General features: G+C 39.7%; 1 protein-coding gene across 1 annotated transcript; it reads right to left on the bottom strand.

The window, feature by feature from the left end:
* Positions 1-4007: 4007 nt before the first annotated feature.
* On the bottom strand, positions 4008-7686 carry mnx1 (motor neuron and pancreas homeobox 1). Its single transcript, XM_067999219.1, has 3 exons — positions 7206-7686; positions 4590-4750; positions 4008-4304 (listed from the first exon to the last, which is right to left on the bottom strand). The coding sequence occupies exons 1-3, from the start codon at positions 7684-7686 to the stop codon at positions 4008-4010; spliced, it is 939 nt and encodes a 312-aa protein (XP_067855320.1).
* Between the last annotated feature and the right edge of the window lie 4061 nt (positions 7687-11747).

Genomic DNA, 11747 nt, shown 5'->3' with positions numbered 1-11747 from the left:
AGAAGAGAGCGCAAAATAACCAGCAACTTTGCAAATTGTTATAGTGGGAAAGCAAGAGAAATATTTACATTTTTGGCTGTTATTTAATGACCGAAGCACGCTTATTATTTGACACAGTGTAAATAAAGCGTCAACACACTCATATCCTTTAATATAGAACGTGTACCATTAGTTTAATTTTTATATTAATAATTAACAATATTGTTGCTTTTTTTTACCATTCGTATTCACTGTGAGAAGGTTAGCAAGGTTTTCAAGTAACTGAGCTGCGTTTGTACTAACCAGAGCAACCCTTTCCCGTCCAGTAACCGACACGTACAACCAATGGAGGAAGAAATGAAGGAAGATGTTCTCAATTTATTATTCCAAATGAATTTCTGATTGTCGAGTACAGCCAGTGATTATATTTAATGTTACTGTAATTGATTGCGGGATTAGTTGCAGTGACAATAATGAATTGATCCTTAATTTATCGCCAAACTGTAAACGCCGTCTCCAATTCATTACTTCCAACGTGTATGGATTTCTGCTGAGCTCACTATATTCCATCTGAACTTAAAACGGATACACATGAGAAAACAGCATTGTATATTTTAAAATAAACACAAGTAATCAGAGCGTTCTGTGCCTAGTCTTCTTGCTGAGCAGTGATGCTTGCACTGGTAACACGAACATTGCGGAACCAACTATCATCATCGGTGTCGAGAGCAATAATGCACTCTCTTCAAATGGATATACAACATGGGTATTTAATCCTGCGGCACTAACTAATTAACAGGAATTGAGTCAGTTTATTACTCATGTGACTGTAGTGGGAATTAATTTAGAGAAGACACTGTACGGTTTGAATTAAGTATTAATGAATTAGTGTTAGCTGGTAATTATGTGACGTTACTAGGCCTTAAATATAAAATGCTTTTGAAGTATGAATCTGTAAATTAAATACTTTCAGTGAGCAAGAAGTCTCGATGACTAGTGAAAAGGCAGCTGGTGATATCTGATTACTGTGCCCTGCATTTAAAAGGAAGCCTCCCTTTAAATTTTTGTTATGTACAAAATACTTCCAGCATCTCCCAGATTCTAGCACATGCTTTGAAAATTGGAAATTATGCATCCGCATGAATAAAGCGACCTATTTGGATGCTTTTTCGAGTAATGTTTGGGGAAATTAGTTTTGTGAGAGATTGAGCTAAACGGCTGCAATTGCGAGATGGAAGAAATTTTATTAGGGCATGGCCATTTATCCTAATTATGTTTGATAACGCTCCTGTGAAGCGCCCGGGGACGTTTTACTACGTTAAAGGCCCCCCAATAACGCAAATTGTTGTTGAAAAACTATTTTTTAAAATCTTCCTTTTTTTTCTCGCAGATATCGTCACATTAGAATGTACTTATGTATTCGTTCTGTCGTGAACTGTAATGAAACACAGGTTGATAGCGATGTTGCATGGCCCAGGAAAGGGGCACGACCTTGTCATAGGCCCATTGTCCCGTTATATTTGTTCTGCGGGTTTTTTTCTACGTGTGCGGTATTTCAAACTATTCAAAATCCGGATCAATTTTGTCTCATTCATATCTCACTCTCTTCAGTTTCTTAAGTCTATTGACAACCCTTGTTTTTAAAGACTGTATCTTGAGTGAATTTAAGTTTTTTTTTGCCTCCACTATCCTTATTGATCATCCTGCCTGAAGAAGTGCTTCCTGATATCGGTCCTAAATTGTCCTTTCACCAGTTTTAGCACGATATTATCCTAATATCTCGGTTTACCTCGAAGGACCCGGATTTACCATATGTGCTTGAAAAACTTAGCTACAATAATGAATCATACTTTCTAAAACACCATCAGGAAGTTACAATGACTTTTTAAACCTCAAATATGATTTGCATAGAGTGAAACAAGCTGAGCAAAAGAATGTTGCATTTTCAGAAATTCACTTGTACTGCTCCAAAACCTTAGAGGTTATCAATCGGTAGTGAAAGATATAGTGGCTCTAATGTTGTAAATGTATAATAAACACTTGGAATCCCCACCCCACCGCAGGCTAAATGGTGACCACGCTTCCAATTCTCAGATCAGTGACACTACAGTTTTTACGGAAACTTTACCGTTTGTTTTCTTTCGCATCCGGGGAGAACAGAGGTGCGTTTACAGAATCTGTGAAAATAATCTTTCCAATTGTCCTTTTTTGTTTACTCGCGTCCAGTCAACTCACGGGGTCGCGGCAAACTGTTAGAAAGCAGAGAGAGAGAGAGAGAAAAAGAAAGCTACCCGCAAACAGTGGAAACAAACTCCTCTCAAAGCTTGCTTTGAATTCGCTGCTACATTTCACAGGACTTGAAAAAAGATCTCAAGGGCTAAATCGAGAAAAGGAGAGAAACTCGTGCAAAAAGGCCATGCCATCTTTTCCAAACGACTTTCACGGCAGTTAAATAAGATTTACTTTTAACATTCAGATGCATCCTTTTTTTATATAATGTGGACACATAACACTCAGTGCGTCTCATTTCCTTTCTGCAGATAAATGGACAGCTAAGCGTTAGAGGCTAACATTTCACACACCATTTACCTGCCTGCTAAATTCAAGAAAGATAAACGGCGACGGGAATAAAGCTTGATCGTTGAGATAAAAAGGACACAAAATAAATATTTTTTCTAATCTTTATGTTGTGATTGATTGGAATTGGGGGAAAGGACGCGAATATAAACGCTGTACAGTGCAGTTCTGGTAGATACGTGGGGAGATCCAGGTCTAACCGCAGAAAAATCGATGCTGTTATCGCTGCCTCTTCCTTTATAATTTTATTTGCAAATATTTGAAAGTTTTAAAAAAAATCAATGAAAGCAACCAAGAGGAACGCGAGAATAAATACGCCATAAATAGATGATTCATCTGCTCAGCAGAGGCTCAACACACGAACTCTCACAACACAGGACAGGACAGCCTCTCTCACTCCACTGCAGTGATTGATGAGGGACCTTGCAGAGGTTTATTAAAATCAAGCCATTTCAGCCCTGGTGTTAAATGTTTCTGCAGTTTGACTCGATTCTAATGTTTGCCGTACGGAACATTTACACAGATCCGACAGAACCATTAACAACCGTCCTTCTCAAAACAGAGGGGGGGGGGGAAGCCAAGATCTACGAGAAGGGCGAGGGAGAACAAAGTACAGCACAGAGTAGGCCTCACCGACAGAATAAAAACAATGTGTTAGAAGCACAGGTGTATGGGTATTTTCAGAACTTGTAGAATAAATAAAGGCTTTAATTTTCAGTACAGCGTCCATTCTAAACCAATACACGTCTTACACTGTATATTCTGTTTTACACTGTTAGACATATTGTGGGCAGTTAGCACGGGCCTGTCATACCACAAGCTGCAAACTGAATATGCTCATTTTTATGTCATTGGAAAATTATTTTAAAAAGTCGCTGGATAATGAAGACAATTACGGTGCATTCCCGTGGCTTCAACTTAACCGCTGTATCAGAGTAAGTCTTATACTGTTATTTAAACCCAATAGGAGTGGACTCGGCTCCATAATTTTGCTTATCAGGTGAATTAAGCGTAGCGCGTCACGGAAGGAGTCAGCGCCTCGCTGTATTTAAAATTAACTCAAATAATTCGGAAAGGCGAGTTCCATACAAAACATTTATTGTGCGTTATATACAGTATCATCTTGCACTATGTTGGGGAAAAACAGCACATTGTAGCTAAACAATAACTTAGCATGCATAACTATAGGCGAATTCTTATAAATACAATACAAAAATAAAGACGGTACAGTCTTGCAATATTCCACTTTTTTTTACGTTCAAAGATACACAAACAGTACTTTATGGCAATTGGTTGGAGACGAGGAAACATCGTCAATATGACAACCTGAGATGCAAAACAGAAAGAAATCTGGTTTCAAAGAAACTTTCAAGTCCAAAAACTTCAAGTAACGCTGTACAAGTCGAGCTCTTCGTTTGGGGTGACCTTAAGAATTGTGAAACAGATGGGGCCTATTTAATTTTCATTGCTGGGCCCTGATGTGTCTGGTTCTGATCGGGTTCCTCATCTGAAGAACATTCTGACGAGTGACACGTTAAGCTCCCTCCTTCCTCATCACTCTCCCTAAAGTCTCTTAATCTGGAATGTTTGTTCTGGTCGTTTTTTGTAATGTCAGGTTTGTCCTGGAAATCGTCCGATTTATTCTCAGTGGTTTTCCCTTTCTGTTTTACAGCCTCCTGGGCTGCCTGCTCTTTAGCTTTTTTGCTCCGTTTCCACTTCATCCGTCTGTTTTGAAACCATATTTTAACCTTTAGATTTAAAAAAATGGTAGATCCAAATTTTAAAATTGTGCAAAGGAGCCGCGGTAGATTGAAAAGGCGAGGTAATTAATACCTCCAATACTACAAGATAGTTTAATTAAAACCAACACACAGGTACGGTTTGTAGTTCGCCACAATGTAAACTCCAGGATTTAAAACAACCGCAAACACGATTCTGAATTAAAAGTGGAAGCTTAAAGTTGGCAAAAGTCCCGGTGTCTATATTAAATCACTAAATGCATGCTATGCGGAATATGTGCTGCCGGCTCCTACCTGTGTCTCTGTCAGCATCAAGGATGTGGCCACTTCAAACCTTTTGGGACGGGAAAGGTATTTGTTCAGTTTAAATTGATGTTCCAGTTCCAATAGCTGCTGGCTGGTAAAAGCCGTTCGAGGCCTGCGGCATTTCCCCAACATGCTGGATTGTGATTGTGCTGTGGAACACACGAGTTATATAGAAATATGACCGATGTGCATCCCATAACATATCAACATTCCCCCCATAGTTACACAGCACAACGGAAAAAATTCAGTGTCTCGTGTGAGTATGTTCTGCACATTCTTATCAAGCTATCCGTTTGCGGTTTTATGGGGTGGCGAGAGTGTTTACACGTTTTTATATCTAGGTATTTCCCCATGTATTGACAACTCGCTTACGTGTCCATGAACATAAATTATTTTTGCTGTCCCTTCCTTAAACAATGGATTTTTTTAAACTACGTTTTACAAAGCTAAATATGAGAGTTACCAGATGCCAGCTAGTTTTTATAACGATCTATTCATTACTAAATTACACTCATATATACATTTTGATAAGATCACGGATTAGTCAAATACTCAGTAGAATAACTTCAGCGTTTTAATTGCTTTGCATGCGTTAACTGCGATATTAAATGCCACGTGGGATATTAATCCAAACTCTAATCGATTTTTTTTTACTGTTGAATTTTTTTACTGTTACTGGTGAGCTCCAGGTTTTTAAATGTAATGTTAACACAATTTTCCTTTTATGAAGCAAAATCAAAGATCGGAAATGTAACTGCTTATCATTCATGAGATCTATACAAAGAGAGCGCTGTAGATTTACAGATCGCACGGCTCCGAATCATCTGTTAAATTCAATTAACATTGACAATACGCAGCGCCATTCAAATGGACATAACTCTGCCCCAGTGTATTAAGGTATTCTAGTCGCCAGTGATTTAAAATAATTTCCTTAAAAGAACTAGTTGATTTCCCACAGGGCTAACATGTGCCAGACAATAAAACGTACAATGGGAGAGGGTGAAATTAGCTCAGTCTCCCCAGGGAAAGTTAATTGGCTCTACTTAGTGAGAACGCCCACCGTTTACCGACAACCCCTTTAAATCCCAATATAAGACAATCCTTTAATTAAAACATCAGCACTGACTAACCCACAAGGATTAAACATTAAAAGCGTACGGATAAACACACCTAAATCCCCAAAATTGATAACCTCTGGAGATTTAGATACACATCATGTATCATAGTCTACAAATAAAATCACACAATGATAGTTAAGGAAACTACTGTCTTAAAATTAGAATGTTGTTCTACATTAAAATGAAGGTGTTAAGATTTTAATGTGCTGCATAGCGGCTAGATTTGTTTTCACTTTAAGGAATGTGCTTATTTTACCTGGAGTGGGGCGAAAATCCTAACACGTAGAAAGAATTCGTGCCATTGCGTACTAAAATCAAGTCGAATAAAGAGTTGTTTGCAAAGGCTAATAAATAAGGCACATGTTGGATTTGTCATCTCATTGTTGCTGGGTTTGCACAGAGCCCGCCATTCACAGCAAACGTTAGAAAGAAAAGGCGCTATTTACTGCTTCATCTTGAACAAATCTGCTAAAATGGCTAGAGACAAAAAGCCCACTCACTCTTCTGCAAACAGCAACAGCGTTGAGATTTTAGCACCACGGTGCCACTTTCCAGCCGTCTATTATCCAGCCATTTCGCTTCCTTTTTCCTTGTTTGAGATTTACATTGCGAGAATTTTGACTCGTTTCCTAATTAGTATTTTTTTTCTCTCTGGAATTTTTCACACACACGACTGGACAGAAAACTGTTTTCCCAGTAAGTAAGGTCACTGCATATTTCAATGTAGTTACTGTAAACGTTTGTTAGTCAGTATATTGTAACAACTTACATCAGAAGTGTAACGGTAGGATTCACATTTATTTATATACACGGCCACTGCATCTTACCCGAACATTATGCTCCTTATATACAAGCATATTCGGACCAAATAGTGAAACAGTTGCTTTTGGACTGAAAACGCAACAGCGAAGAAATTCTTAAAATGTAATTCATTTAAAGTTCTACTCGGGTGTTTAGCCAACTCCATATGCTCTTTATTTTCCAAGTTAAATTGTGACTGCTGCAACACATCTTTGGAATTAGTATAAACGGACCCCTTAAAGTTATGTGCAGTAGGCACGCTTTTTGCTGCGGTTTCCTTATTTATTTACTGATATTTATCCGGGAGATCCACAGCCTGAAAGCTTGTTTACAAACGGCCCACTGCCCAATGGCGGCTAACAGACACAGGACAGACAGTCCAGGGCACACAGTACTGCAGGTAAAATGACTGTACAATATCTAAACTATCCAACCCCTCTCTTTACCAATGCTGTTATTTTCTGAATCCCCTTCCACGTAAAATTCGCCAATCTGACATCTAATGAGAGAAAATCGTCCCAGTTTTTAAAATCCATACTATTTGCGTTTAAAATCATCACCATTAAACGTCTTTATAACTTCCTGTTATGTTCGCAAAAAGCGCAAAAATTGTTATCTTTTGCAATTAAATATCAGATTTTTGCATAATTTATTATAATTTTCTAAGAGTTAAGGTTTCACTTACCGTTGAAATCGGGCATTTTTGGTAACATCATTCCCGCTGTCGATGCTCGAAGCCACTGGTCGATCTGAAAAGTCCCGGCCGTTACTTTGACGGGTTCGGTGTGATGACTGCCCGCCAGTTGGGGACAGGAGTAGGGTAAGGCGTTGGGCTGGCCCGTCAGAGCCGCCGCCGAGTAGGTGTAAACCGGGTGCCCGTAGAGAGCTGAAGCCGGGATCGCTCCGTGGGGGTGAAGGCCAGTCATCCCGGGGTGCTGGTGCACACTCAGGAAGCTGGGTTTGGGCATCAGGTTGCCGAGAGTGAACCTTGGAGGTGACGGGGTGTCAGTCCGCAGGCAGTCGGAGGTGATCGAATGCTGGTCGAGCACTGGAGGGCTCGCTGTGATGGATGGAGATGAAGTTACAAGAAGAGGCGAACAAGTTTGCGGTTTGGGAGGATCGACGGCCAAGAGTGCGTCGATTCGAAAATTTTTGGATTTTTCCATCGGCTTTAATTCCAAACTGGGGGCAAAACACGAGAATAAAAAAAAATGCAACAAGGGCGCAATCTTTTCTCACTCCCTTTTTCTTTTTCTCTGCCTTGACGACCAGATCAGTTCTTTACTGTATTTACTAGACAGCACCGACTCAGCTCCACCTTGGGCCGGTATTTCACACTTGAAGACCCTGGGATCTACACTATTAGTTACGGCCCTTTTTTTTTTTGCGCGAAGCTGAGGCGCTATTGGTCACTTTGCCAAAGCTTTGGTGTGTTTCAATAGGTTGGGCTTGGTCATCTCAAGCGCGCTCTTTGGTCAGTTTCCCCGCCGCCCGCTCCCCATTGGTTACAAATTGTGACCGGGGTAAGGACCGCGGAAATAACACACCTGATTCGCCGGTTTGGGAGAAAGGGCACTCGCAATTGGTTCATCATCACCGCGTCAATGCCGATTGGTCAATTCTTTGACACATTGCTCGCCCATTCGCTGCCCTCCTCCTGCCGTGATCACCATTATTTGAGAAGAGGTCACTGTTTGTTATTAGAGGAGATAATCTCCTTAATTAAAGCAATTAAAGGTGTTAATTCTATTTTCCTCCCTTTGAGATTTAGCTCCAGTTTGGGGGAATTCCCTTTGAAATGTGGCACACTGGAACGTGGCAAGTTTCCATTTAATGAATCAACCCCATTGGTGTTACAATTCTTAGTTGCCCATTGTGTCACTTAATTTTTTTTTACGGACAGAGGCTAAAGTTTAAACCTTATTTCAGTTCAGAAGTAGGCGAATTAACATTACTACTATTAAAACTGTTTAAAACAATGGCGAGGGAAAGTCTCTCCACTGATGTGAACCTTTCTGGTTTGATTCACGGTTCCTTTTTTCCCCCTCAGTGGTCAGTTCACTAACAGGAGTTTGTGCACCTGTGTTGACCGAAGGTATTGTTAATCCCGCCCCGCCAAAAAAAAAGAGCCGTGAGAACGTGAGTAAATATCTACTGTGTGTTTTATCTCTGTTACAAAAAGAACACATTGTCGGTAACTATGCAATGTGGGTTTTGGCTGATTTCGGGATTTCTATTCATAAGTCACAACGTGAAGTCTTTTCCTGGTTTTGTTTTTGTAAAATATTATACGAGCTCGGACGAAGAATGAAACAAACATTCACAGTGCGCACATTAACAATAAAGCTATAGAGCTAGAATTGTTTGATTTTCAAACGAGCATTTATGCGAGATGTAATATGGTCAAACATTCTTCCTCAGTACCCACGAAGTACACTTATCAAAATATTACAATCACAAGCAATAACAACGCAGCGCAGCAGTGCTGGGACTTTGACTTTAATCATCAGTGGATGGTTGACCGGGCTGGCGGGAGGTTTTAATTCATCACGTTTATTATTGCCTGTACTAGATTTATTCTACAAGGCAAATGATAATCTGGATCTACCCCGCTCCCATCAAATTTGAAAGATTTGGTTACAAATGAGCAACAACATCATTTAATTCCACATTCGGTATTTCATATATTCAACAGTTCCACCGAAATGAGACGGGATTCTCGTGGATTACGACGCGAACCAACTTCTAATCAAACACCAAATAAGTGAACGTCCAGGTTAATTTTAAAATCATGTGCGGCGCATTCTTAATATTAGATACCAATAGGTGTGATATAAAACTGTTCCAGAACTTCCTAATATAATCTCCCCAAATGAACCTCAAGGAAATAAAGAAAGGTCAGCAATATGTGCATTCAAAGAGCATTATGTAATATATACTTTTAAAAAGATATGTAATTAAAGCTGGATATTGCAATCCACTTTTGAGTCCACTTATGCAGAAAACAATTGTGCATGTTTGATTTAAAAACGCAGAAAATGCTGGAAATGCACAGCCAGCCCGTCAGCATCTGAAACGAGAAATATAGGTTAACGTTTCGGGTGCGCGTCCTTCTCCAGAACTCCCATTTTATCTCTAACGCACAATGTGATATTTTTATACAGGCACATCGCAAGCCCTGAAGAGAGGATCCAGCTCGCTCAGTCGCCACATTAATTTTCCGTTTCAGTTTCATTTAAGCTTGTTTCTGCAGAGGCGAGCGACCTATGTAGTAGCATCCCATGAGTTGATTTTATTGTGTAAATAAATGCATTTGCAAAAGGCGCTTGAGGATGAGATGCAGTCCTTGCTAGTCAGCCAAACATATCTGTTGCGAGCAGGTCGTATTTGTGATACGCAACTGTCCGTAACATTTTGACATTAAGTAACAAGATTGTGATATATAAAGATGGTGATGGATGACGACCCTTCTGTCTTGCTCCGTAGAGCCAGCTTACGTAGCCGGTTAATAATGGTAAGTTTATGAAAGCAATTTCTTTACAGAGTGCACCGGGGCCTCATCGGCCTAATCAGGCAGCTCCATTTAATGGATGAACGGGTCATGATCGGAATTATTGACACCCAGTTCTCCGTAACCTGTTTCCCAATAAAGCTGATTACATTTTGTCAATTCATCAGCTAACCACTCTCACTGTGACTGCATCAAAGGTTTATTTGCTCAGGGGAAATCAACAAGGCACAGATCAAATGCATTACCTTCCCGAGGCATTCTGGTGGTCATTTTAGTTTCCTTCAATGAGCTATCGGTCGTGTAGTTCCATTTTAACCAGCATTAAAAACATTCTGAATCTGATTCAAATCGGTTACAGCTCTCTTTAAAATTATACCTTTCCCAATTGCATTTTTATTAAACGATGTTGGATTAAAAGCAATTTTGTCAACTGTAAGTGTCATATAACACTCAACGAGTTTTAACGAGTTTGAGATAGATATATTTCTTAATGCTAAAGGGATCAAGGGATATGGGGAAAAAGCGGGAACAGGGTACTGAGTTAGACGATCAGCCATGATCATTTTGAATAGCGGAGCAGGCCCGAAGGGCTGAATGGCCTACTCTTGCTCCTATTTTCTATGTTTCCATGTTTAATATTTTTATTCAACGCTTACTCATTACAGATATGGGAAACAGCAAAGGAGTGTGTTATTTGTAATAATGTCCTGACCCAGTATGAGGTCTGATTTGTAAAATAGCTTATGGCTAATATATATCGAAAATGAAAGTGAGGGCTCTCCTGCTATTGTGGCGCCAACAGGCGATTCTGTTGAGGATTTGGAAGACAGTAAATGTGAACTTTTCCCTGAGGGAAATTTGAACTTCCTCTCTTCCTGTGACATATTTTAGACTAACACATAGCAGAAACAAAATAGCTCCAAATAACAGGTGTCCGCAGAGGAATATAAATACGGAGCAGTAGATGAAATGGTACACAAATTATGCTGTTGTGTAGCAACACATAACAAATGCGCAGTAACGGTGTTTGTTAGCAACGGTGGGGAACGTCTACGATATTCCGATGTGTTAGTTTATAGAGACATCACTTCTAAAAAAACCAACCAAACTACACAATACTCAACGAACATTGGAGACCCCAGCCTTTCTATTTCTCTCTCCTCGCCTCTCTCTTTCTCTCTCTCTCTCCTCTCCTTTTCTCTCTCTTTCTCTCCCTCTCTCCCTTGCTCTCACTCCCGCTCTCTTTCTCGTTCCTCTTTCCCTCTCTTTCGCCCTCTTCCTCTTTCTCTCTCCCTCTCTCTCTCCTCGCTATTTTTCTCCTCTCTCGCTCTTTTTCTCTCTTTCTCAAACACACGCGCGCCTTCATAGTTTCAGATAACTATTTACCCACTCTTTTCGAGATTAGGAAATACGAACTGCGGAGTTGGGGTGTTAATTATTCCTTCCTTGGAGTTCCTGTGAGAATATTTGAAAAAAAGGTTTTGCCACAATATCATGTTAGTTGATATCTAGTGAACATTTTTAAGCAATGCTCTTTGCGCAATCGTCCAGATTGAAATATCAATAGGAAAAATAACAAGAAATAGATCCACAAATCTTTGTAACATACAGTCACTGCAAACAGGCATATCTATAATATTCATTCACTGTAAATTGATATGTTTGTACTCACTTTAAAATATATTTTAAAGGTTACAAATCAGTTTTGAAGAGCTA

The sequence above is a fragment of the Heptranchias perlo genome, chromosome 2, assembly GCF_035084215.1.
Source record: "Heptranchias perlo isolate sHepPer1 chromosome 2, sHepPer1.hap1, whole genome shotgun sequence".
In the NCBI taxonomy this organism is placed as follows: domain Eukaryota; kingdom Metazoa; phylum Chordata; class Chondrichthyes; order Hexanchiformes; family Hexanchidae; genus Heptranchias; species Heptranchias perlo.
The sequence above is the reverse complement of the archived record's forward strand: the minus strand, read 5'-3'. Positions and strand labels throughout refer to the sequence as shown.

Bases quoted from the DNA above. Each gene is read 5' to 3' on its own strand.
- mnx1 (XM_067999219.1), bottom strand. From the start codon at position 7,686: ATGGAAAAATCCAAAAATTTTCGAATCGACGCACTCTTGGCCGTCGAT. The intron at 4,751-7,205 runs GTAAGTGAAACC...TGTGTTCCACAG, and splicing joins AAAAATGCCCGATTTCAACG to CACAATCACAATCCAGCATG. The intron at 4,305-4,589 runs GTAGGAGCCGGC...TTAAATCTAAAG, and splicing joins TGATGCTGACAGAGACACAG to GTTAAAATATGGTTTCAAAA.